We start from the raw sequence: 23,547 nt of genomic DNA, 5'->3' as shown, positions 1-23,547 counted from the left end.
CGTTGGTGTTGCCATGAATATTACTCAAATTTTTGAGGTTTCAAGAACTTTAAGAAATAAGTTTAAAATATTTAAAAATCTTATAATTTTAAATTTTATGGGACTTGCTATTAAATTGCTTAAGACATGCATAAGACAATTTGAAATTTGGATTACCTCATAAAATTTGGATTAATAATGGAATGGTTTGTATTGTGCAAGAATTGCATACCATATCACAATTAATGTAATTTTAGCTTGATTTGACTTTACAAATAAAAAAAAGGGATAATGTCGTAAAGAAATAATGGTTGATAAAAAAAGTCGGTTTAAATAAAAACCGGTTTAAAATTCTAGGATATTTTATTAATACAATATATTTGTTAATTTATCTTTATTAATTCTTTATATGCTGATCTTTGTCAAAAATCATCTTTTAAGTTAGTAAGGTAACTTTTAGTCAGTAAGATTAAACCATATGTGGAACCATTATGTGTAGTTGGTCTAAGATTCATTACTTTTATTAATGAGGTAAGTAAAAGTATTTTGGACGGAAATTTGCAATTAACATAGTCTAGGGTTCATGATTAACAACATTCCATTCCTTTTCGGTGGAGTTGGATTTGTGCACCATACGGTGTCGTTTTGGCTTATTTCCTTATCTGAAGTTTCTTTTCCCTTCATAATTTTTTGTTTTTCCCTAATTTCTTTATTTGTTGATTTTTTCAAAAATCAACTTTTTAGTTAGTAAGGTAACTTTTTAGTTAGTAAGATTAAACCATACGTGGAACTATTATGTGTAGTTGGTCTAATATTCATTACTTTTATTAATAAGGTAACTAAAAGTATTTTGGGCATTCCGTCGACCTTAAAAGAAAACCAAGTCTTTCTAACCGTCTTGGAGCAACAGGCAACAACCATCTCTTGTACCCTATATCCAAACTATGAATTAATTAACTCATAGTATGAGTATAAATTACATTCATTATACATAGGGTCCATGTGATGGTTACTCCATATATTTTTTGTCGAAGCTCATTAAGCAACGATACAATATATGCGGTACACTTTGTACTTCTTTTATCTCAACTCTATACATAGTGAGTCGTAGCTCATTTTCGCTGAAGGAATCACCAACAATTACAAATACGCCTGTGTAAATCAGACCAAGTGGATGTTACGTGAAAAAAGAAACCTCCAACACAATTTTTCTCCTCTATCATCTCACCAATGGATATAGGTACTTTTTTGTTATGGATTTTATTTTATTTTTTTTATTTTTATGCTATTATTAGTAATTTGCATAATGGATTTAATTTAGTAGATCCCATCCCCATGAGTGTAAAACCATTAATTAGTAGGGTTATTTGATTAATTTAAATTTATTTTTAGTTGTAGTTAAAAATAATACTAATAATATTTGTAAAATTAAAATAAAATTTAAAATAATATACTAATCATTTTAGAACAACATGATCAAAATAATAAAAATGATAAGATAAAAGTACACAACATATCACAAATAAAAAATATTTTAAAAAACTAAAATCTTGATATAGGCTAAACAACTAAATTACTAGTCTGTAAATTATGTACTCCTTATCTTTTCAAGACATGATACCATACATAACAAAAATATTACTCCTATATATTTTTTAAAATAATTATTTAAAACAGTACTTCATCTGTTTCCCAGGAATTCCGGTTTATTATTTTACTTCGTCTGCCATTATGAGTCGTAGTTCACTTATTCCACTCACATTATTATATATAAAACTAATACTCCCCCCGTTTCTTATAATTTGTCACAATTTAATCCGGCACGGGTTTTTATAGAAAGTGGGTTCAAAAAGTTAGTGGCACATTGGTCCTACTTTTATATTCTCCCTTCGTCCACAAAAAATAGAGCATAATTACTATTTTTGGTCGTCCACAAAAAATAGAGTACATTCATTTATGGAAAGTTTTCAACAAATAATAATCCTGCACATACATTCCACTAACACTACTTCTCTATTACTTTTTCTCCTTCTCTCTTACTTTTTTCCCTTCTCTCTTACTTTACCAATTCTACATTAAAACCTATGCCATACACAAATTGCTCTATTTTTTGTGGACGGAAGGAGTATTAATTTTATATCTTGAGTGGTATTGAGTTAGTGGAATATAAAGTCCACTATAAAAAATGATAAAAGTGAAAGGTGACAAGTTTCTAGGGATGTATGAAAATGGAAATAAATGACAAATTTTCCGGGGTAGAGTGTATAGAAATGGGGCCCACATTCCAACTATCTTTTCTCCCACTTTCCTTTATATTTCTTAAAACCCGTATCGAACATAATAAGATTAATAATAGCGGACAAAGGAAGTATATTATCCAACCCCATGAACTCTCGTTCTTTGGATTCGCCCCTGGCAATGTATTAGCCAATGTAGTAACAAATGTAGTAGCCAATGTATAAACTAATATCGTTATGACACATGCCATGTGTTGGAGGCTTGAAGGCCCAAATTAACAATAAAGTGCAGTTCAATTAGTCTAGTACTTTCCCTCCAACCAATAGATCGGAGGTTCAAATCATCACGAAATAGATGAAGAATCATTGTTGATCCTCTTAAAAAAATATATTGTATTTTATTTATATCATTCCATATTAGGGTCAAATAATTCATTTCACATCACATTTTATTAAACCCTAATAAAGAAGTGTATTTCAAGGTTTTTGAATAGAGGGAACATCATTTTTGGTCCACGAACTTTGTCAAAGTATCATTTTAGGTCCGTAAACTTTGAAAATATCATTTGAGGTCCATCAACTATGGGATAATATCATTTGAAGTACTCTTTACTATTTACAAGTTTTTTGGACGAAGATACCCTCAATATTTTTAAGGGTATATATCTTTAATAAACTTATGATAGGATTGTGTTAAAATGACAACACCTCTTAAAGTAACACCATACCACCATTCCTAGCCAATCATTTGTACATGTGGACGAATAATAAGCTGCCATGTGGCAATCATAAAAATTACTCAAGGGTAAATTTTCACGAACTGCAATATCCAATACACTAGACTGCAATTTTTCCCGACTGCAATATCCAATACGCTAGACTGCAATCTATAGATTGCAGTCTAGCGTTTATACTATTGCAGTCTAGCATATATAATATTGCAGTCTAGCGTGGTGTCACAGTGTCATTTTAAGAGTGTTGTCATTTTAACGCACCCCACTTATGATATACTCATATTTTTTATAAATATCTTTACTATATATTTTTGATGAATTTTATAAATATAATTTGACCTTCAATATTATCACTTAATATTGTGACATGCAAGAAATAATCCTTATTTAATTTTTATATTATTAAAGAAGTTCTATATTCAATTTTAAAATTCTTTAATATAAATAATTGAAGAAACAATTTAACTTGCATGTCACAAAATTAAGTGATAATATTGAAGGTCAAATTATATTTAGAAAAATCGTCAAAAATATATTGTAAAGATATTTATAAAAAATATGAGTATATGATAAATTTATTAAAAATATATATCCTTTAAGGTATTGAAGGTATTTTCGTCCAGAAAAACTTGTAAATAGTAAAAGAATACTTCAAATGATATTATTCCATAGTTGATGGACCTCAAATGATATTTTCAAAATCTACGGACCTAAAATGATACTTTGGCAAAGTTCGTGGACAAAAAAAGAAGTTCCCTCTTTTGAATAATTCACTCTTGTGCATGTCAGAACCAAAACCCTCGGTGACAGAGACAATCATGAAGGCGATAGTGATCACGGAAGAAGGCGGCCCCGAAGTCCTGCAACTGCAAGAAGTGGAGGAACCACAAATCAAAGACGACGAGGTTTTGATCAGAGTCGCCGCCACCGCTCTCAACAGAGCCGACGTACTTCAGCGCCAGGGCAAGCACCCTCCCCCTCCGGGCGCGAGCGAGCTTCCCGGCCTTGAATGCTCCGGCGTCATCGAAGCCGTCGGCAAAGAGGTCGTCCGCTATAAAGTTGGCGATCAGGTTTGAGATTGTTGTGTGCGACAACTGTTTGATGAAATGCCTAACTGAATTTGAACTCAGGCGATGCCGTCGTTTTGCAATTGGCGATTCTGTGATGATAGTGAGATTGTGCTAGTTGTTGAATGTGAGAGTAATATTATAATTGTTTAGAGCTTTAGAAAGTGCATAATTGGTGATGGTGGAGTGTTATGGCCCTAATTGTTAATAGTGAGATTATGCTAGCTATTAATTTGTTGCTTGCGACAACTGCATGATGAAATGCCTAATTGAATTTGAAAGTGCCTCTGATATTCTGTGCTGATAGTGAGATTATGCTGGTTATTGAATGAGAGACTAACATTTTTAGAGCTTTAGAAAGTAAGTAATTTGTTGATGCCTTGATGGTGGAGTTTTGTGGCCCTAATTTGAAATTAGGTTGATAAGCCCTAAGTTCCCACTGGAGACTTTTCTTATTGAGATTGTTGCTTGCGACAACTGTTTGATGAAATGCCTAATTGAATTTCAACTCGGGTGATGCCATCGTATTGCAATTGGTGATTCTTTGCTCATAGTGAGATTGTGCTAATTATTGAATGAGAGAGTAATATTGTTTACCGCTTTAGACTTCCTGCGTCCTGCTACAAGTGATTGATTTCTTTTGCGCGCGGGATATATTAAAATGATATTTATCGAATTAAGTTAAGTGGTAAGAGAATATAATACTAGAGAGACAAAGAGAGTGAGTAAAGTAGGATTGAGAGTATTGTTTTTCCCTAAAAAGGGTAATCAATCACTTGTAATGGGACAAAGGGAGTAATTTGGACTAATGAATCCTAATTCGGATGGTTGCAATAGTACATCTCGATGTACACAAGTTTTTGCCTTTGTGATTATTATGAAGTTCTGATGTAGCTATGTGTTATAAGGTGTGTGCTCTTCTTGATGGAGGGGGATATGCCGAGAAGGTTGCTGTACATCACTGGCAAATTGTTCCTGTTCCGCGCAATTGTTCGATGGAAGACGCAGCTACCTTTCCTGAGGCAGCATGCACGGTGTGGTCGACCGTGTTTATGATGGGCCACCTAACACTACAATCTGATCACTCTATCCTGGTACGTTTTTATTGCCTCAACTGTATTATAATCTAAGTGCTGTGTTCAATATCTGTTGATTGTATTAAATCTTAGTATCTTACAGAAGCTGTTTACTGCTTTGCTCTTCGTATTGTTGTTTCGTTAATCTGACTCACTCACATGTAACCTCAGATACATGGGGGATCCAGTGGCATTGGCACATTTACTATTCAGTTGGCTAAGTACCGTGGAGCCAAGGTTTTCGTCACTGCAGGTTACCACAAAGATACCATTCACTGATTCTATATGCTAGCAATTCTGGCATATTTTGTTGATGATATGATTATCCCAATCACACAGGAAGTGAAGAAAAATTAGCTGCTTGCAAGGAACTTGGAGCTGATGTCTGCATAAACTATAAGACAGAGGATTTTGTTTCCCGTGTTAAGGAAGAAACGAAAGGGAAAGGTTGTATGGTTGATTGTTCTATTTCATTTCAGTAATTCTTTCTGAACTCTGATTTTCTGCTCAAGTTTCCTATCTTACCACCACACCGATGGTTCCATTCTATCTCTGACTTCCATCAATAACAGGTGTGGACGTCATCTTATGCAACGTTGGTGCCTCATACTTGCAACGGAACATTGAATGCCTAAACTTCAACGGAAGGCTTATCATAATAGGTTTTATGGGTGGAACAATATCTGAAATCAACCTTGCTGCCTTGCTAGCAAAGCGCCTCACAGTGCAGGGTAACTTGCTCGAGCCTTGCATGATATTTTAACAGCTCCAATGAAAGTTTTCGCACGTTCTTTTGATTTATGTTATCTACAAGTTAACCTAAGTTGATGACTGACATTTTAAAACTCGAGGATTTGCTATGCTGAATGGATTATTTGGTTACAGCTGCCGGTCTGCGAAGTAGGGCGATGAAGAACAAAGCCTTGATTCTGAGTCACGTGGAGTCGTATGTGTGGCCCGCAATAGCTGCAGGCAAGATTAAGCCAGTGGTCTACAAGCGTCTTCCGCTAGAAGAAGCTGCGGAAGGTCACCGGATCATGGAAAGCAGCAAGCATATCGGAAAAATTATCCTGCGTGTTCCATGAAGATTTGGTTTTATTTATTGTGGCCAGTTGAAATGTATGCTCATAGCTGGGATACTGCACTACTAATTAAGTGTGTAAGAAGTAAGAACAATTAAGCTTGTCTTGTTTTGAATACCAGCTGCCTCTTCACCACAATTGTGCCATCTATATTTTCTTGGGAATTTATAAGTTTCTTGCATCTTCTATTGTCCATGTTTCTGATTTGGATCTATTCAAATGTTTTAAGGCAGATTTGACATAAAATATGAAATATGAATATCTACAACTTCTTGTCAAAACTGTGGAAAGAGGTTCTCAACCAACTGAGGAAGCATGCCATCGATTCTTTCGGGGTAAGCATATTGGGATATTTCAACGGTTGCAATAATAGACTTCTAGAGACCACGCAGTTGAAAAATAATGTGTTCAATAGTTTCCGACTCTTCCTTGCAAACGATTATCTTCAATTTAAAAAAAGTTAAACCTAGTAAGTCTAACCTTGGTGACGGTTGCCGGTTGACTCTTTATTAGACCACCTCCACCGGTGACATTCCACACAATGTCACACTTAAAAAACAAAATAAGCATAAATAAAAGTATTTCTAAAATAATTAAAAGCAATCGCCCCTCATCTCTCGGGAGCACCCTGCTGCCACTAGAAAAAGTGAGGGGCACATGCCACATGTCTTAATATTATTGGCTAAATATTGAAATATTTGTTATTTTTGTTTTTTCACTTTTTATTATTGATTTATTTTATTACTTGATTATTGGAGTACATGTATGTTGTAATAAATTTGCATAATAACAATATAATTCTACATCACATTTTCAATCTTGAAAATTTTGCACTACATTAAATTTTGATTGTTTTATTGATTATTAATTTATTTTATTAAATGATTATTACATTTATCTCTATATATCTTTTCAAATATCATGTGAATTATTCTTCCAAAATAATCATGTGAACCACTCTTCCATAAAATGACGTGAACTACTTCATTTTTTATTATTTCATTTTAATTTATTATTTTTTATTATTTGCTACTACATTGTGCTTCACTTTTCTATATATATCCCACTTAACATGTAGAACTCATCACAGAAGCAAACCAAATCATCCAAATTATCGCCCTTTCATTCTTGTTTTGATAAATTTGGTTTTATGGATCCAAATAATCCAAACTATCGCCCTTCTTTCCCAAACTATTTTAATTCCCAAAATTATCAATAATCATCGATTATCCAAGTTTTAAAACTATTTTAATCCTCAAATTTCATCACATAATTATACATTACATTGTAAGATTTATTTTATTTTAACACTAACTGCCCCTTTTAAAACTCTTACATAATTATACATTACATTGTAAGATTTATTTTATTTTCTCACTAATTGCCCATTTAAAACTCTTAAATTTTGTGTATGTATATTTTTGTCCATTTCCATATACTCCGTCCCTACTTATATGATTAATAACACATCCCATAGAGATACTAGATTATTCCGTACTGAGACATCTTTCCCTCCAGGTGAAATTATACTAATTGATACTTCGAGTGACCTGCAAAACATAGTTAAAAATTGAAAAAATCACATAAAGCTAATTATATCAATCTCATTTGTTGAGCTTTTGTATTCCCTCGACCTTTTTTATTCAATCTATTCAAAATTACGATAACAATGATTTCACGATTAAATCTCTTCGAGTAGTGAGAAAAAGATAAATTGTATGCACATTATTAAATTTTAGAGCTCACACATGATATTTTAATTCAATACTGTTCCCTCCGTCCGTAATTCATCGCCTTGTCATTTCAATCCATTATTTGAATCTTGGTTATTTTATTATGAATAGTAAGTAGATCCACGTTTCATTGCCTCATTTTCTTTTGTCTTTTATTATAAAAATGAGACAATTGTATGCAAAATTTTATATCTACATTTAGAGCAGTATATTTTAAATTTAAAACTTAAAATATGAACATTTTACTACAGTAACTCTTATTTTTGAATTCAAAATTTTACATTCATGATTCCTCCGTCAGCAAGATTCACCATAGTTCTTAGTCATCACACTTGAATGATTGATAATTTCTCATCCCAAAATCAGAACATAAACCGCCGGCGACGAAGAAAACCATGAAGGCGATAGTGATCACAGAAGCAGGCGGCCCCGAAGTCCTTCAATTGCAACAAGTGGATGCCCCCAAAATCAAAGACAACGAGGTTTTGATCAGAGTTGCCGCCACCGCTCTCAACAGAGCCGACACACTTCAGCGCCTGGGCAGGTACCCTCCCCCTAAGGGCGAGAGCGAGTTTCCCGGCCTTGAATGCTCCGGTATCGTTGAAGCCGTCGGCAAAGATGTCCACCGCTGGAAAATCGGCGATCAGGTTTTTCCTCTTGAGATTGTTGCTTGCGGAAACTGTTTGATGAAATGTCTAATTGAATTTGAACTCCGGCGATGCCAGAGTGAGAGATGAGCATTGTTTACATCTGTAGAAAGTGCATAATTGTCGATGGTGGAGTTTTATGGCCCTAATTGTTTATAATTAGATTATGCGAGCTATGAAATTCTACTAATTGGGATTAACAGGGCCTAATTGGGATGGATGTACACAAGTTTTCACCTTTGTGATTGTTGCTTGCATCAACTGTATGATGAAATGCCTAGTTGAATATGAACTCAGGCGATGTCATCGTTTTCCTATTGGTGATTCTTATGATCATGCTTATTATTGAATGAGAGTTTAACAACACTGTTTACAACTTTAGAAAGTGCATAATTGTTGGCGGGGGAGATTTATGACCCTAATTGTTGATAGTGAGATTATGCTAGCTATAAATTTCTACTTGGGATGGCTACACAGTACATCTGGATGTACACAAGTGTTTACCTTTGTGATTATTGTGAAGTGCTGATGTAGCTGTGTGTTATAAAGGTGTGTGCTCTTGTTGCTGGAGGGGGATACGCCGAGAAGGTTGCTGTTCCTGCTGGCCAAGTTCTTCCTGTTCCGCCTAATATTTCGTTGCAAGACGCAGCTAGTTTTCCGGAGGTAGCATGCACGGTGTGGTCCACCGTGTTTATGATGAGCCACCTGTCACAAGGGGAAACCTTCCTGGTATGTTTTCCATGCCTGAATTTTGTTATCAATCAAGTGCCGTGTTCAAAATCTGTTGATTGTACTAAATCCGACGAGGCTGTATTACTGCTTTGGCCTTAGTATTGTTGTTTCTGTTATTTGACTCATTCACGTGTAACCTCAGATACATGGGGGCTCCAGTGGCATCGGCACATTTGCTATTCAATTGGCTAAGCACCTTGGAGTCAAGGTTTTCGTCACTGCAGGTTACTGCAAAGATGAACATTTACTTATTAGCAAAGCTGGCATATTTTATTGATGATTTATACCCGACATACAGGAAGTGAAGAAAAATTAGCTGCTTGCAAGGAACTCGGAGCTGATGTCTGCATAAATTACAAGACTAAGGATTTTGTTTCACGTGTTAAGGAAGAAACTGCAGGGAAAGGTTGTATGGTTGACTGAACTAGTAAAATTCTTTAATTTTTCGGTGTTGAGTACTTGAGAAAGATTTTCTGCTCTCAAGTTTCCTTTCCTATCAACACACCATTTGTTCTATATCTGATTTTCATCAATAACAGGTGTGGATGTCATCTTAGATAACATTGGCGCCTTATACTTGCAACGAAACCTTGAAAGCCTAAACATCGATGGGAGGCTTTTTATAATAGGTTTTATGGGTGGAACAACCACCGAAATCAACCTTGCCAGTTTGCTATCAAAGCGCCTTACAGTGCAGGGTAAGTTGCTCGAGCCTTACTGGCATTAGAAAGAATCACATAGAAGCTCCAGTGAGAGCTGTGGCACATTCTTTTGATTTATGTTATTCACAGTTACCTACAACTTAACTAAGTTGATGACTGGCATTTTAAACTAAATAAATGTACATTTACTTGTTTACAGCTGCCGGTCTGCGAAATAGGAGCCTAGAGAACAAAGCCGCGATTGTAAATGAGGTCGAGAAACATGTGTGGCCAGCAATAGCTGAAGGCAAGATTAAACCAGTGGTTTATAAGCGTCTTCCACTAGAAGAAGCCGCAGAAGGTCACCGGATCATGGAAAGCAGCAAGCATATCGGAAAAATTATCCTGCTTGTTCCATGAAGATTAGTTGGGGAGATACTTATGTAATAAGTAATAAGTTTGTAAGAACCAAAGTCTGTCTTGTTTTGAATACAGCTGCCTCTTCACCACAGTTGTGCCTTTGTTCATATATGTAATATAATGGGGAAAAATCTCCCTTGTCGGGAAATTACAAGTTATTTGCATCTGCTATTGTCAAAGTTTCTGATTAGAATGTTCAATTGTTTTAAAGGGGATTTCGATTAATTCAAGCAATGGATACAATCCCAATCATACCCATTATCATGACAAAATGCATCAGCAGTTGATTACATACAGAATCATCCTGAGAAGATAATGTTTTGATAAATGCATACATACAATGTTGAATGGTTGATGAAATTTGAAAGCTATAGGTTGAAAAGCAGTCAACTGTCTCAACCTAGACAAAGAGCTTCAACTGCCAAGGTTTTGGTAAGATTTCGACAGGGGTCTCCAAGCGTCTCTGTCGAGATGGGAATCGAACATCTTTCCTTTCCCACACATTCCTGTATGATACCACTTACCACGTCAGCTTCAGCAAGATAAAATGTAACAAACACAACAGTGATTCATACAGTCTACTGATCATTAACATGAAATTACCTTCTTAAGATATGTTGAGACATCGGCATGACAAGTCCCTGGCCGGTGTGCTCCACAACTTCCTTGAGGGTTCCCAAGGCTCGCAAAACGAATAGAATCAATCTGCTGTCCCGTTTCACAGGACAGTCGAAGCTCTGGTGTCGTGGATGCAAACCCTACTCCCTGTTCCCAAGTATCAGCCTGTGGAAGATCATCCTCTGTTACACGCCCGCATATCACTTGCCCGATTTGAGCTACCACAGAGATGGTCCTAGGGTCCCCACCAAGCTCCTCATGGATGACTAGTAAGTTCTCACTCTGTTGCAACCACGAACGTGGAATATGATACCTAGAGAAGATTCATTAACGAGAAACGAAGAGTTTAGCAGAAGAGCTGAAGTGGATTTCTGAAGATATATTGATTATAGAACTTTGAAAGAAGCTAAGTGAAGTGTCTACTCACAATGTTTGAGCTGGTTGGCCGCACTTCTTCAAACATTTTGACGCGTCATAAGTTCCTCTATAGTCACATGGCTCTGTGCATCCACTTGATGGTGAAAGATACTGAGACCAATACCGCCCTATGCTCAGACCGTTCACCCATGCTTGGCCTTTCCCCATCCCGGAAAGATTTAGTGATACAGGGCCATTCCCTACTGGAGCAAGGAATGCGGTCTGATGATACAGGTAGAATGTCAAATCGAGCATGCTATTCTTAATGCATGCCATGTCTATGTGTTATACATACTCCATTTCTCTTCTATAAAGAAAAAGAGACATCTCTAGCTTACTAGCTGCAGCATACAATTTACCTTGTACCATGTCAAACTGCGATTAAGTGGTAAATCACCTTCGTCCGTCCATATTGAACTATTCGCGAGAGAAACATTCTGAAGCCCAAGATATTCACCTTCAAGTCCAACCTGAATGAATACAAGTTGTGGAACAATAGTTGTTACAATGGAAAATGCTGTGTATAGAAACAAATATATGCTAGAATTACTAGACACAGTTCCTTTCTCTTTGTAATATCCACCAGGAATGTGAACATGAAATCTGAGAAATGCTAGATTTGATTCCAGGTTCAGTTCGAGTTAGGTTTTTATTACGTGATGCACGTAAACACTTCAATGAATCGAGGTATAACTGAGTACCTGATAGGTCCATTGTGAAGACGAAAGATCCTCTTCTGAACCCTTCAATCCAGTTAGAACAACCGAGTGTATTCCTGCCCCTTGGATATCAAACCATGGCCCATAGTTCTGAAGAAATTATGTTCCAAACTTTAATGTAATATCCCTTTCAATACTATGTTTGAGAAGAGGAGTTTTTGCATTGTAAGTGATAGACTTGATGAGATCTGAGAGAGAATTATAAAACTCTAACACCTCGTACCTGTAAACCAACCATCATACTCAATATATCTACTGTGTTGCTCCCACTGTGAAACTCAACCGTAGCACTCAAATTGAAGCTGGCATCATCATGATTTCCATAATCAAATGCTGACAGCAAAGAAATCACTATGAATATCAGAGTAAAAACACATTTTGTTGCATTTGGATCAATCATAAAAAGCATGTCAATGGCTTGAAACTAATCACGAAACTATAACGTTGTTCATAGTTTCGTATAAAGAACGAACAACAAAAAAAAGCAGCAGCAAACTACAGATGAATCTGATTTGCATATTCAACGCTAATCGTCCATTCTTTGAGAAGAGGAGTTCTTGCATCACGTGTGTGAAGTAATGTGCTAATGTACAAATTCGATAGAGATAAAAAGTTAGTTGAACTAACGGCTTACCTGCTGGTTGCTTGTTAACAAACAGAAGAGCTGCATGCCCCAAGCTCCCGATAAGCAAACCTACCTCTTTGGTTCGATTTTTCTTGTTATCAGCGTTAACATCTATGCTGTGGCCATGTAGAGCAATACAGAGAAGATAAGCAAGTTCAGTATAGTATTGTTGATATGGAACATGTAAAAACAACAAAGGGAGAATGAAGCGATTTACCTTATCGTATACCACAGAAAATCACTTGTGTCTTTCGTTGTATTTATATGCTCTAGTAAACCAGATGCCTCAAATGAGCTGTTGCCCCAAACACCCGCCTCTTCTTTGTACCAACTCCAAGATGCCGATGACATTGAAGACTCGTGCATGGTGATGTTCCGAGTCAACGATTCATCATTGAGTGTTGTTTGTGAAGTAACCTTTTCCAAAGGCATAACCTCTATAAGCTTACAGAACTAAGTACTACTATTAGATTTTAGAGAACTAAACTTAGTGAAGATATCTTCTATCTGATATTCTCATAGACTGCATACTACTAATCCCGGGACCCAAAATCATATCGAAAAAGAAACATAAACAAGCAATGAAAAATGTGAAGTTGTGAAACTTCGGAAGAGGAAGTAGACAGAGGGGCGACAGTATATACCTTAGCTGTGTTGAACACAACGTTCACGCAGTCCGGAAGAATGCTCACGGACCATGCAGGAAGAAAGTAAGATTTTCCTCTGAAATCTACCGTTGCATCCGAAGAGCTACCATAATTGGCAAGAAAGGCTGCACAGTCATCCGAGGATTTGTAGTATACATGCGCCTGATCAAAAATACGACGGTTAATTTTCAGTATAAAACCATCAGAAATATAAGAGTGCATGAAAAGAAAAGTACACAATAGTTCCAGGTTTTACAACTTATTAGTTTCCCTCTTTCGCCTTTTAGTTTCCGTATCTGAGCCTCTTAGCACAGAACGGGAGTAGAACGAACGAGAACACAGAGAGAGACTTTCCACCAAGCTGAGAAGTAGCAAGACAGACTTTTAGATATAAAACATACCTCAAGATTCTCACCAAGAGAAATTTGGGTTGCATCTGCATTGACCAAATGTTCCTCACATAGTTTGATTGCGATATGAAGGTCGCGCAGGTGACCCCACTTCGGTTGATTGAGAAAACCTGCATAAATTATCACATTTGATGGAAGTTACTCAGACACATGCTTCTGCTCTTCTCACAGTGCACATAGTTGCAGATTCATTTGATTAAATGAAATTCGAAAGAAACGCATGAACATGAAGTGAAAAAACTAATCTAGATTAGAATGTTTACCATACTCATTAATTGGAGCATCATAGTCATAACTAGTGGCAACCAAAGGTCCCCCGGCTGTTCGACCAAAGTTGCTGCCGCCAAAATACTGCAAAAAAGATAAACAATGTCGGAGATAGCATTAGCTAAGAAGTCACAAGCTGCAAATAAACAATATAAAACCTACTATGGCTAACTAACCATGTAATAGTTCTGGAAAGTGCCGCCTCTTTCAAAAAAGCGTGCAACGGCAAAAGCCAAGTCTTCAACTGGTCGGAAAGGGACAGCGTATCCAAATGCTAGGAACCTATGAAAGAACATATAACTGCTGAAATCTCTAAAGACAAAAACGAGTGTGAACATCGGTGAATTGTGTAGTTTTACCATCCAACGTAGTTCTCAGTCCACATCGATGGCTTGGTTGGTGAATTTGGAGTAAACCCGTCGCAGTAAAACCCATTGCAAGTGTTTATCTGCAGCAGCGAGAATTTCATCGTCAAGCATTTGCATACGGTTTCCATGATCACATGTCACTTTCGACAAAGTTACAGTAACAAACTTGTGATGCATATAGTAATAAGATACTATGTACTTACAATTGGATCGGGTGCATCCTGTTGCGCACACATCACCCAAGGAACGGAAGTATTAAGACCAACAGCTGTTTCCGCAGCCCATTTGACGTATAACGCTCCATCTGCTCCATAAGCTGCTTGAACGTTTCCATATTCGTTTTCCACCTATATCGATACGAACTGTATATTCAAAACATGTTTGATATCTGAATAATTTTTGCGAGTTCAAGAGGAACATGTTCATTATTGCAGCAACCGAGTAAACAAGGGGAAGCCGACCTGCGCAAGAATAATCGGCCCTCCTTGTGATGCAAATAGGTTCGCGTCCTTCATCATGCGAACTATTTTGGCAAGAAAACGCTCCATTTCTGTCTGCACCCAAACGAAATCTTGAGCTTCTGCGTTGATACGTATAAAAAAACTAACTAGGAAAGCACCTGGAAAAGATCATTCTTTGTACGAAACTGTATTCCGGGAATGAAATGCAACCACATTGGGAATCCCCTGTTCAAACAAGGTAGAAAACATAAGTGGTTTAAATTGAGTGATTTCATCTTTGATTCAAGATAGATCGAAAAATGCTTCCAACTTCACAATGTTTATAATAAAATGAGCCCCATAATAAACGAAAGACTAACCCGTAGTTCCACTCAGCACAGGCATAGGGTCCGATTCTCAAATGTACAAAGAGGCCGGCTTTGTGAACTTCCTTCACGAACCGTATTAAGTCGAACCTGCCTTCAAAATAGTACTACATATTGAAGAAGCCAGAGTATGAGGTTACAATTTCGAAGTCAGCAAGAAAGTAGAAGCATGCTACACTTCTGTTTGTTTTTGATACTTTCAATAAAGCTAGTGAACTTGGAAACTTACTGTTCGGTTAGAACAGATAAAAACAAGTAAAATCAACTGCATACTGAAACCAAGGCGTTAAACTCGGATCAACGAGTGACAGCCATGAAACAAGAAATTAAGTAGTACTACATATAATAAACTTGTTGCATATTCTAGAGTATAAATTGATTCACATATGAGCACAATAAAGTAAGTATAATAATAGTACTAAATAGTAACATAAGAACACTCTTTAATTGCAAGAGAACAATGTCAGAAATAGTAACTACGGTTCGAACACAATCAAGTACTAAATAACTAAATATATATACTCTTCAACTAAATTAAACTGAATTTAAAAGTACTACTCTTGACATAGTATTTCGGATTGCTTCGACACATGTGATGTAACCAGACTGAACCTAGAACTCAAACTTCGCGCAATGTAAGCATACACTCGAATCACAAGTAAACCGTAGCTAGTATACCTCTCCCTTCACAGGCTCGTGATAATTCCAGAAGACATAAGTCTCTATCACATCAATCCCTCCTTCCTTCGCCTTCCCAATGATTTCCGGCCAAACCTTCAAACCAACACACAAACCATTTGCATCTTTTACAACCTCAAACCAATTAACATAAACAAAAAACAAACTAAAATAACAGCTTACATCTGGTGTAGTGCGCGGGTAATGAACGGATCCCGACTGCAAGATCCTCCGTTTCCCATCGATGATCAACGCCTTACTATCATAACTCACTGACCTAGAAACTGCAGTTTGGAATAAACCGCAATCAAACAGTAAAACTGCAAAGACAAGTGCAGATAACAACATAGATTTTGAAGATTTAAAAGCAGACATTATTATTACTACAACCGAAGTAAGAGAAAAGCATAACTAAACTTCGTATTTATGCTGTCTGAGCTCTGAATAGATATGTGTCTTGGTGTATTTGTCGAGATCGATAGTGATGTGCTAGAAGGGAACAAATGTGGCCTGCAATCTTTGGATTATTTCACTGATAATTGCGAGAGTGAAGAATTTGTCGGTAGTTCTAGAAAAACAAACTTGAACCTTGTTTGTGATTGCGACGTAGAAGAAATCCAACTTACTGGAAGAATGTGAAAAAACATTCCGTTGTAGAAATATTTATTTTAAAATCACCTAAAGAGAGAATTTTGCCGGTAGAATATTTTACCAACGATAAAATATTCAAATGATCCATTTTATTTACATAAAAGCTATGAACATAACAATGAACTTTTTAATCTTATGCCCGCAAATGTATGATAATGTGTTTTATATGTTGGTATTATTTTGTCTAGGAAATTGAACATCGTCTAATATTAGTAATATTATATAAATGGAGTAGTACGTAGTGTACTCTTTTCGTCTCACAAAAATGTCGCACTTTCCTTTTTTTTTATTACTCTAAAAAAAACAGTTGCATTTTCATTTATTTTTTATTCATCCCAAAATAATATTTTTTTTTGAAGAAAATAAATCATCCGTTAATACATCTAACTATCTTTTATCTCTTTCAACAAGACTTTAATTACATATTTTTCTCTCTGTTAATAGACGGTGCTTTGTTGCCACCTTAATTTAAGAGAATGATGACAATTGAAAAGCTTATATTTTCCTTATAAAGCAGTATAAACTATGTTGTAACATAAATTTTGTGAATATTAATTAGCATATTTAATACTGTGTAAATCAAAGATAAGGAAATCGTAACCAAAAATCATACACGTAACATGTAATTAACACAACAAAGAACATTTTTTAAAAATGTGCATCATCTCTTCTTATAATTATTAACAGGTAAAAGACCATTTTTTGAAAGGTCAAAGACCAAATTATTGAGGAATTAGTAAATCATTTTACCTTTCATTTTTCCACAAAAGAGAGAAAAAATTACTCCAATTTTTCTAATTTCTACACAGTCAAAAGTCAAACACACCCTTGACTTTTCTCGCATCTCAACTCTGACCGTTGAGCGATCATTGATCCGCTGCTCATTGCTCAGAGAGTCAAAATTCTTCATCTCCATCCCTATATACTCAGAAAATCGAATCTACGCTTCTCAATTCACTGCAATTCTTACAGAAGAATCAAATTGAAGTTGTAGAAAACCATGGATTTCGCAAATATGGATCGGCGGCAGCTGACGTTAGCCGGTGCCGGATTCTCGGTGATGCTGACTCTGCACTACAGTTTCCAGCTGGTTTCGCAGCACCTCTTCTACTGGAAGAATCCCAAGGAGCAGCGATCCATACTCATCCTCCTCCTCCTCCCGCCGGTTTACGCTGTTACCTCATTTTTCGGATTCATCGATCGCCGCGGCAGCAAGCAGTTTTTCATGCTCCTGGACTCTGTTAAAGACTGCTACGGTGCTTTGGTGAGTCGATTTCTTCTTCTTTCTTCTTCTTATCGTTGTGTTAATTTGGTGTATTGATGTTGAATTGTGTGTTTTGGTGTTGGCGGAGCAGGCAATTGCGACGTTTTTGAGTTTGATCTATAGCTATTCGAATCTCTCGTTGAGCGGAGATGCTGTGCCTGATGAGATGAAGGGGAGGGAGATTCGCCTTCCGTTTCCGATGAATCTTCTCCCGGTGAGGTTTTTCCCTTTAATCAAAGTAGTCCTTTGTGCTTTTCTGGTGTTGAATTTTATGCGCAAGAAAACTAGGGTTTCTGCAGCTCAATTGAGTTTAATAATTTGGGGGTTCTGCAAAAATGTTTTAAGCTGGATTGTTAATTATGAATTTGTGTGTTATTTTCTGGAAATCTGCAGCCTGGAACTCGTTTGAATCAGGAGACGTTGAGGCGTCTGAAGAGCTGGATATGGCAATTTGTGATCATCCGTCCGGTTTGTTCTGTTCTGATGATGGCATTGCAGTTCATTGGGGTGTATCCCAGTTGGCTCGGTTGGGGATTCACCGTTGTTCTGAATATATCGATTCTTTTTGCCATGTATTCGTTGCTCGTCTTCTATTACGCCTTTGCCAAAGAATTGGAACCACACGAGCCACTCTCGAAGTTCATCTGCATCAAGGGGGTTGTTTTCTTCGGTTTTTGGCAGGTAAATGCGGCTTTTCTTAATTCGTGCTCTGCTTTATATTCACTAGATAAACACAACTAAGTAGATAAATATGTGGGAGTATATCTTTAGAGCTTGTCAAATTGGATGGCGATTGCATTTCATGTTGCATGCTTCACATGTGTTCTTTCTTCGTTAAATCTATGGGATTGTTAGTTTGAATAAGAAGTTAGTATATGGGAGTTGATTCATGCTTGACTGCAAAGCTTCACCAACTAAATGGCGATTGTTGAATATCTACCAACTGAAAACTAGGTTTTGGAAAATGTATATGTTTGTGATATAGGCATAAATGCAATCAGATCTATGTATAATTCGAGTTATTACCTGGACAGTAGTTATATTTGAAAAAAATAAGTTTTTAGATACTACTACTAATCTATCTCATTGGGAGAAACCCTTGCTGCTTCTGATTGTTTGTACGAGAAATTAATCGTTTCGGTGTATCACTGAAAATCAAGTGATGAATCTTCTCTTGTAGCCACAGTGACTAAACTTTTGAGAAGTCATGATAAATGATTCAAAACATGTTCTTCAAGATTAAGATATGAAGAAATTTGCTTTATATTACTGCATTACTACAACACTATCAGTTTCTGCTGGAAGGAAACTGCTATTAATATAACTGAAATTTCCAATGTAACGAACTTTCTTTCAGTTTCTCGCATTTTGAATCCTTCCAAAGGTTCTGTATGTTTAAAATATGATGAACATGGGGTAGAAAGTACGATGATTCTTTGTCAACTGGGCATCATAATAAAATTATTTGAACTCTGCTAATGTCGTGATGAAATGCAGGGAGTGTTACTACACATCTTGGTCGCGATGGGCGTTCTCCAATCTCATCATTTCTGGTTAGAGACAGAGAATGTTGGCGAAGCATATCAGAAGGTTTTAGTATGTGTCGAGATGATGTTCATTGCAGTACTCCATCAATATGCCTACCATGCTGCACCTTACAGTGGAGATGTAGAAGCAAAACTGAAGTTGCAGAAAAAGCATGAATGATTGTGGATAGAAGCTGCAATGGAGTACAATTTTTTATGACATGATCCTTCTTGCAGTTTTTGGAGGTTCTGAAACTGATGTATGTCTCTTTTGTACAGTTTGAGCTTTGTTTTGTTGAAATCAATATGGCGTATGTTTCTGGTCTCAATTGTACTCAATTCTTTCCTTAGTTTTCAAAATGGAATGATTACAATATACAAAGCACAACCTTGATGATCAGATGAAACCCTTAAAAAGAGTGATTATTTTCGTTTTGTGTGTACTTGATATTGGACTGAGCTAAGTAAGCCCAAGCCTAATTTGGGCTTTTAAAGAAAGAGCTAAGCCCAAGCCTTATTTTGGGTTTTGGAATTTTCATTTATTAAATGATGGACTGAAAAGAAAAGGAGTAGCTCATCAAAAAAGTGCGCGTAGTAATTCTTTAGAAGTTTCATTTTACTTAGTATATAGGCTATAGCCTTTATTTTGATAATAGCAGTATATAATTATGAATTTACTATTTAATCCTTTACTCACAGCTCCCAAATTAAATACTTACCAAATTCAAATTGCTTCGAAGCTTCATATGTCTGCAGTGCATATGAACAATTGATGATTATGTTAAATTTGATGTAAAATGCTTTGCATTTCGTAGCTTCATATGTCTGTAGTGCATATGAACAATTGACGATTATGTTAAATTTGATGTAAAATGCTTTGCATTTTCTTTGATATGTTTATGCAAAATATACTGGGTCACTGGGAATTGGGTGTTATGCAATTTCAATGAAATTATGAAAAAACAATCAAATTTTTAATAATGTAATAATATTTGGTAAGCATTTATGAGTATGAAAACGATGGGCTGCGTGTTTATCACAAGCTTATTCCCTTCTGTTAAATTCTCTCAATTCTGTCTCATATCGACTTGGTGATGATCCAATCTAATCTATATAAGTTGGATAACCCTCTTCCTTATGAGGCCTTTTAAGGGGTGAGTGACCCATTTCTAATATGGTATCAGAGCAGGGCCCAAGTCGATGATAGTTTATCTCTTTATCTCTTCTCTTGCCTACCCACGTGATGGAAGTCCGATGTGTCATTCCGGCCCACACGTGAGGGGGCGTGTTAAATTCTCCAACCCCTTATGAGGCCTTTTAAGGGGTGAGTGGCCAATCATGGCCCATTTCTAATATGGTATTAGAGCGGGTCCAAGTCGATGATGGATTTCTCTTTATTTCTTATCTACCTCACGAGTGGAAGACCAATGTCCTTTCCAGCCCACATCGATGATGATTCTCTCTTATCTCTTGCATTGCCTACCCACGTGATAGAAGACCGATGTCCTTTCCGGCCCACACGTGAGGAGGCGTGTTAAATTCTCTCAATTCTGTCCCACATCGACTTGGTGATGATCCAATCTAATCTATATAAGTGTGGATAACCCTCTCCCTTATGAGGCCTTTTAAGGGGTGAGTGGCCCATTTCTAATACTTTTTTTTCTTTTTCTATTTGAGAAAGCATATACTACAATTAAATTGGTACGACATTTCTCTTCAACTAAATCGGGATTCGAATCATCTTTATACACGCAAAATCCGTGAAACATTGAATTGGTGCCCAATATATATATCTACTAATTAACTAACACATCACCTTGTATCAATTGTATGAGCTTCCAAATCTTAAACTAAAATTTTCTTGATCAGGCAACAAAGTCATGGGATCCAAACTTACATGTTTGTGGCTATAAATTGTAAGAAATTGGTAAGCAAAAACCAAAAATTAATTTGAGGTAAATAGGAATCTTTGTAATCCTATCCAATCAAGCATCATCCATTTTGTCCTAAGCATCAAGTGGATGTGGCTCGTTTGGATACACAATTACTCTCGATTCTTCCTTTGAATTTCCCATACTATTTAATTTTATTTATTACGCCTCCTTTCATTTTATTTTTCCACATTTTTCAACACTTCACCCATGCCACACATTGCGTCCCCATTTACAAAATATTGGTCCTTCCATTTTAAATTAGTTGTTTCATATTTTTATTTTGTTTATTAGAAGCATGATTCACATACACTAATTAAACTACTACTAAGGTATATATAGATGTGATCAAATTAGAACCACATCCTTAATGCAAAACTAAGACCAAATAATTATTATAGGACATGAGAACATGATCAATAAATACTGATTTATACTGATTTTTTCCATGTATATATGAATGCAGATTTTTCATTTGTGATAGTGATTTTACTACTATAATATTGATCAACCATTTACAATCAATTTTCACAATGAAGTCAAGTCAAAATCTCAAAATTTGAGATGTGAATGGTCCAACGACTTGTCCTAAAGTAAGAAACAAAAATTGGTAGGTGTAGACAATTTGTGAAACTCCTAGAAATAATTAATTTGGAGGGGTCCAAAAAATATTTTAGGCAATTATTTTATATTTAGAATGAAAGATAATATTATAGTGATCCATCCCTTTTCATTTAGTTAGGGGTGTTGGATGATTATGCAGAAAGAGATAAAGAGAAGCATTTGTATTAAAGCTTTTGGTCGGCGGTTCCACATCTTGGAACCTATCGCACTACGTCGTTTTCAATCTCAAAATCTTGAATTTTGGTTTTCTATTTACATGTGAAATTGTACATATACATAAATTTTGGGCACCAATGATATAATAGAGAGGTTGGAAAGTGGCATCCCCTTTTAAGAAAAGAATCTGTATTGTTATTGTATTATCTAATCCAATTTAGATTATTTTTTTGTGAAAGTGGACAGAAAATTAAAGATTTTAGTTTCATACATTAATGATTAATCATTCTACTATTAGATACTTGCATCTTCATTTTTTTAAATGCATAGATATTACATACTTATATATAAATGTAAAATCATGTGAGTATTTATTATAGTGTATTTATTTATATATGATGTTATACATAGGGGATAGTAAAATATTATAATTATAGAGGCGGTTTCAGTAAAAGAAAAATTAAAATAAGAATTTTGAGAACTGAAAATTATATAAACTCTTTTATATATTAATATCAGTTGCATGACAAAAAGTATCAGTTGCTGTTATTGAATCATAAACTAATATTAAGTTGAATGCTTATATATTTTAATGTCAATTAATATTAATATATTTACGAACTAATATAATTTTATATTCTAACTTTAAGAAAACTTTTGAAATTAACCATCACCTATAATCAATTAATTAAGTTTATACATATGTACTATGGTGCATGCATGTGTTTTTTTAGGAACATGGTTCCAATTTTACTAAATGGGTGATCATCAGATCATGGTTGATTTCTATGAAGAATATATAATAATATATTTTCTTTCTCTTTTTAATATATTTTATAAATTATTAGTATCTCTTTATGGCCATCATAGACCACAAAAATTAGTGATTTAGATTGATTCACAATTTTCAAGGACAAAAAGCTTTCCTTTCATCTTCTCATTAATAAAGTAGGTAATGGGGAGGAAAGTGCAAGAATATTTGAGAGAATGAGGAATGAAGAAGATTCTTTCAACTTTCCGGCACGAATTGGTTGTTCAGTTGTTCTCTCTCTTTTTTCCTATGTAAAGGCACTAATAAGGAATCAAATTTAGTAAAATTAGGTTTGATAAAAGGATCACTTGTTCCTATTAAATAATCATAATTTTAAAATTTTAAATCTTGTATATAAATCGACAACAAGAAATACTAGTGATAGAGTAGAGTTTATAATAAACTTGAAATAATTAACAATGCCTTAAATGTAGCTAGTATAGTATATATGCTTAAGGGGATAAACTTGAAAAGTATTAAAGTCATTGAAATTCATAAATGAATCTAGAATTATATTTCTTGAATGAGTGAAGCGTATAAATTCAAAAAAATAATTAGAAATAAAAATTTTATATTTATCTTCTAAAATAGGTATCGATAAAATATTGTGAATTCTGAAAAAAATTGATTGAATTAATAAACCAATCGATTTGGACCGAGA

At 35.4% G+C, this 23,547-nt stretch overlaps 4 protein-coding genes across 6 annotated transcripts; 3 read left to right on the top strand and 1 right to left on the bottom strand.

Moving 5' to 3' along the window:
* The first annotated feature begins 3,708 nt into the window (after nt 1-3,708).
* Nucleotides 3,709-6,295, top strand: LOC125212258 (uncharacterized). Its single transcript, XM_048112368.2, has 6 exons — nt 3,709-4,020; nt 4,926-5,111; nt 5,265-5,346; nt 5,433-5,540; nt 5,666-5,824; nt 5,979-6,295. The coding sequence occupies exons 1-6, from the start codon at nt 3,733-3,735 to the stop codon at nt 6,176-6,178; spliced, it is 1,023 nt and encodes a 340-aa protein (XP_047968325.1). The 5' UTR covers nt 3,709-3,732; the 3' UTR covers nt 6,179-6,295.
* Nucleotides 6,296-8,222: 1,927 nt separating this feature from the next.
* Nucleotides 8,223-10,558, top strand: LOC125202693 (uncharacterized). Its single transcript, XM_048101142.2, has 6 exons — nt 8,223-8,555; nt 9,105-9,284; nt 9,430-9,511; nt 9,586-9,693; nt 9,827-9,985; nt 10,149-10,558. The coding sequence occupies exons 1-6, from the start codon at nt 8,304-8,306 to the stop codon at nt 10,346-10,348; spliced, it is 981 nt and encodes a 326-aa protein (XP_047957099.2). The 5' UTR covers nt 8,223-8,303; the 3' UTR covers nt 10,349-10,558.
* A 15-nt stretch (nt 10,559-10,573) lies between these two features.
* On the bottom strand, nt 10,574-16,494 carry LOC125202692 (beta-galactosidase 8-like). 3 transcript variants are annotated; one of them, XM_089064766.1, is made up of 20 exons: nt 16,341-16,494; nt 16,107-16,207; nt 15,924-16,019; nt 15,240-15,339; nt 15,039-15,105; nt 14,881-14,973; nt 14,623-14,766; nt 14,411-14,499; nt 14,228-14,333; nt 14,048-14,135; nt 13,776-13,894; nt 13,372-13,536; nt 12,945-13,144; nt 12,737-12,843; nt 12,326-12,435; nt 12,085-12,192; nt 11,743-11,853; nt 11,394-11,605; nt 10,952-11,279; nt 10,574-10,854 (listed from the first exon to the last, which is right to left on the bottom strand). In XM_089064766.1, the coding sequence occupies exons 5-20, from the start codon at nt 15,093-15,095 to the stop codon at nt 10,744-10,746; spliced, it is 2,148 nt and encodes a 715-aa protein (XP_088920892.1). In that variant the 5' UTR covers nt 15,096-15,105; nt 15,240-15,339; nt 15,924-16,019; nt 16,107-16,207; nt 16,341-16,494; the 3' UTR covers nt 10,574-10,743. The 3 variants fall into 3 exon arrangements, with proteins under 3 accessions (XP_088920892.1, XP_047957098.2, XP_047957097.2); XM_048101141.2 differs by having other exon boundaries at nt 14,881-14,969; XM_048101140.2 differs by having other exon boundaries at nt 15,240-15,352; nt 16,107-16,471.
* A 950-nt stretch (nt 16,495-17,444) lies between these two features.
* Nucleotides 17,445-19,693, top strand: LOC125202694 (uncharacterized). Its single transcript, XM_048101143.2, has 4 exons — nt 17,445-17,838; nt 17,930-18,052; nt 18,232-18,519; nt 19,336-19,693. The coding sequence occupies exons 1-4, from the start codon at nt 17,575-17,577 to the stop codon at nt 19,543-19,545; spliced, it is 885 nt and encodes a 294-aa protein (XP_047957100.2). The 5' UTR covers nt 17,445-17,574; the 3' UTR covers nt 19,546-19,693.
* Nucleotides 19,694-23,547: the final 3,854 nt, after the last annotated feature.

Source organism: Salvia hispanica, chromosome 2 (assembly GCF_029641045.1).
Source record: "Salvia hispanica isolate PSC_SH4W2 chromosome 2, Shi_PSC_v1, whole genome shotgun sequence".
In the NCBI taxonomy this organism is placed as follows: Eukaryota; Viridiplantae; Streptophyta; class Magnoliopsida; order Lamiales; family Lamiaceae; genus Salvia; species Salvia hispanica.
This window is presented reverse-complemented; position numbering and strand designations above follow the sequence as displayed.

Bases quoted from the DNA above. Each gene is read 5' to 3' on its own strand.
- LOC125212258 (XM_048112368.2), top strand. From the start codon at position 3,733: ATGTCAGAACCAAAACCCTCGGTGACAGAGACAATCATGAAGGCGATA. The intron at 5,541-5,665 runs GTTGTATGGTTG...CATCAATAACAG, and splicing joins GGAAGAAACGAAAGGGAAAG to GTGTGGACGTCATCTTATGC. The intron at 5,825-5,978 runs GTAACTTGCTCG...ATTTGGTTACAG, and splicing joins AAAGCGCCTCACAGTGCAGG to CTGCCGGTCTGCGAAGTAGG.
- LOC125202693 (XM_048101142.2), top strand. From the start codon at position 8,304: ATGAAGGCGATAGTGATCACAGAAGCAGGCGGCCCCGAAGTCCTTCAA. The intron at 9,285-9,429 runs GTATGTTTTCCA...GTGTAACCTCAG, and splicing joins CACAAGGGGAAACCTTCCTG to ATACATGGGGGCTCCAGTGG. The intron at 9,694-9,826 runs GTTGTATGGTTG...CATCAATAACAG, and splicing joins GGAAGAAACTGCAGGGAAAG to GTGTGGATGTCATCTTAGAT.
- LOC125202692 (XM_048101140.2), bottom strand. From the start codon at position 16,298: ATGTCTGCTTTTAAATCTTCAAAATCTATGTTGTTATCTGCACTTGTC. The intron at 13,537-13,775 runs GTATGTTTTATA...ATTTTTGATCAG, and splicing joins CTCTTGGTGAGAATCTTGAG to GCGCATGTATACTACAAATC. The intron at 12,844-12,944 runs GTAAATCGCTTC...ACATGGCCACAG, and splicing joins TTTCTGTGGTATACGATAAG to CATAGATGTTAACGCTGATA.
- LOC125202694 (XM_048101143.2), top strand. From the start codon at position 17,575: ATGGATTTCGCAAATATGGATCGGCGGCAGCTGACGTTAGCCGGTGCC. The intron at 18,053-18,231 runs GTGAGGTTTTTC...GGAAATCTGCAG, and splicing joins TTCCGATGAATCTTCTCCCG to CCTGGAACTCGTTTGAATCA. The intron at 18,520-19,335 runs GTAAATGCGGCT...GATGAAATGCAG, and splicing joins TTTTCTTCGGTTTTTGGCAG to GGAGTGTTACTACACATCTT.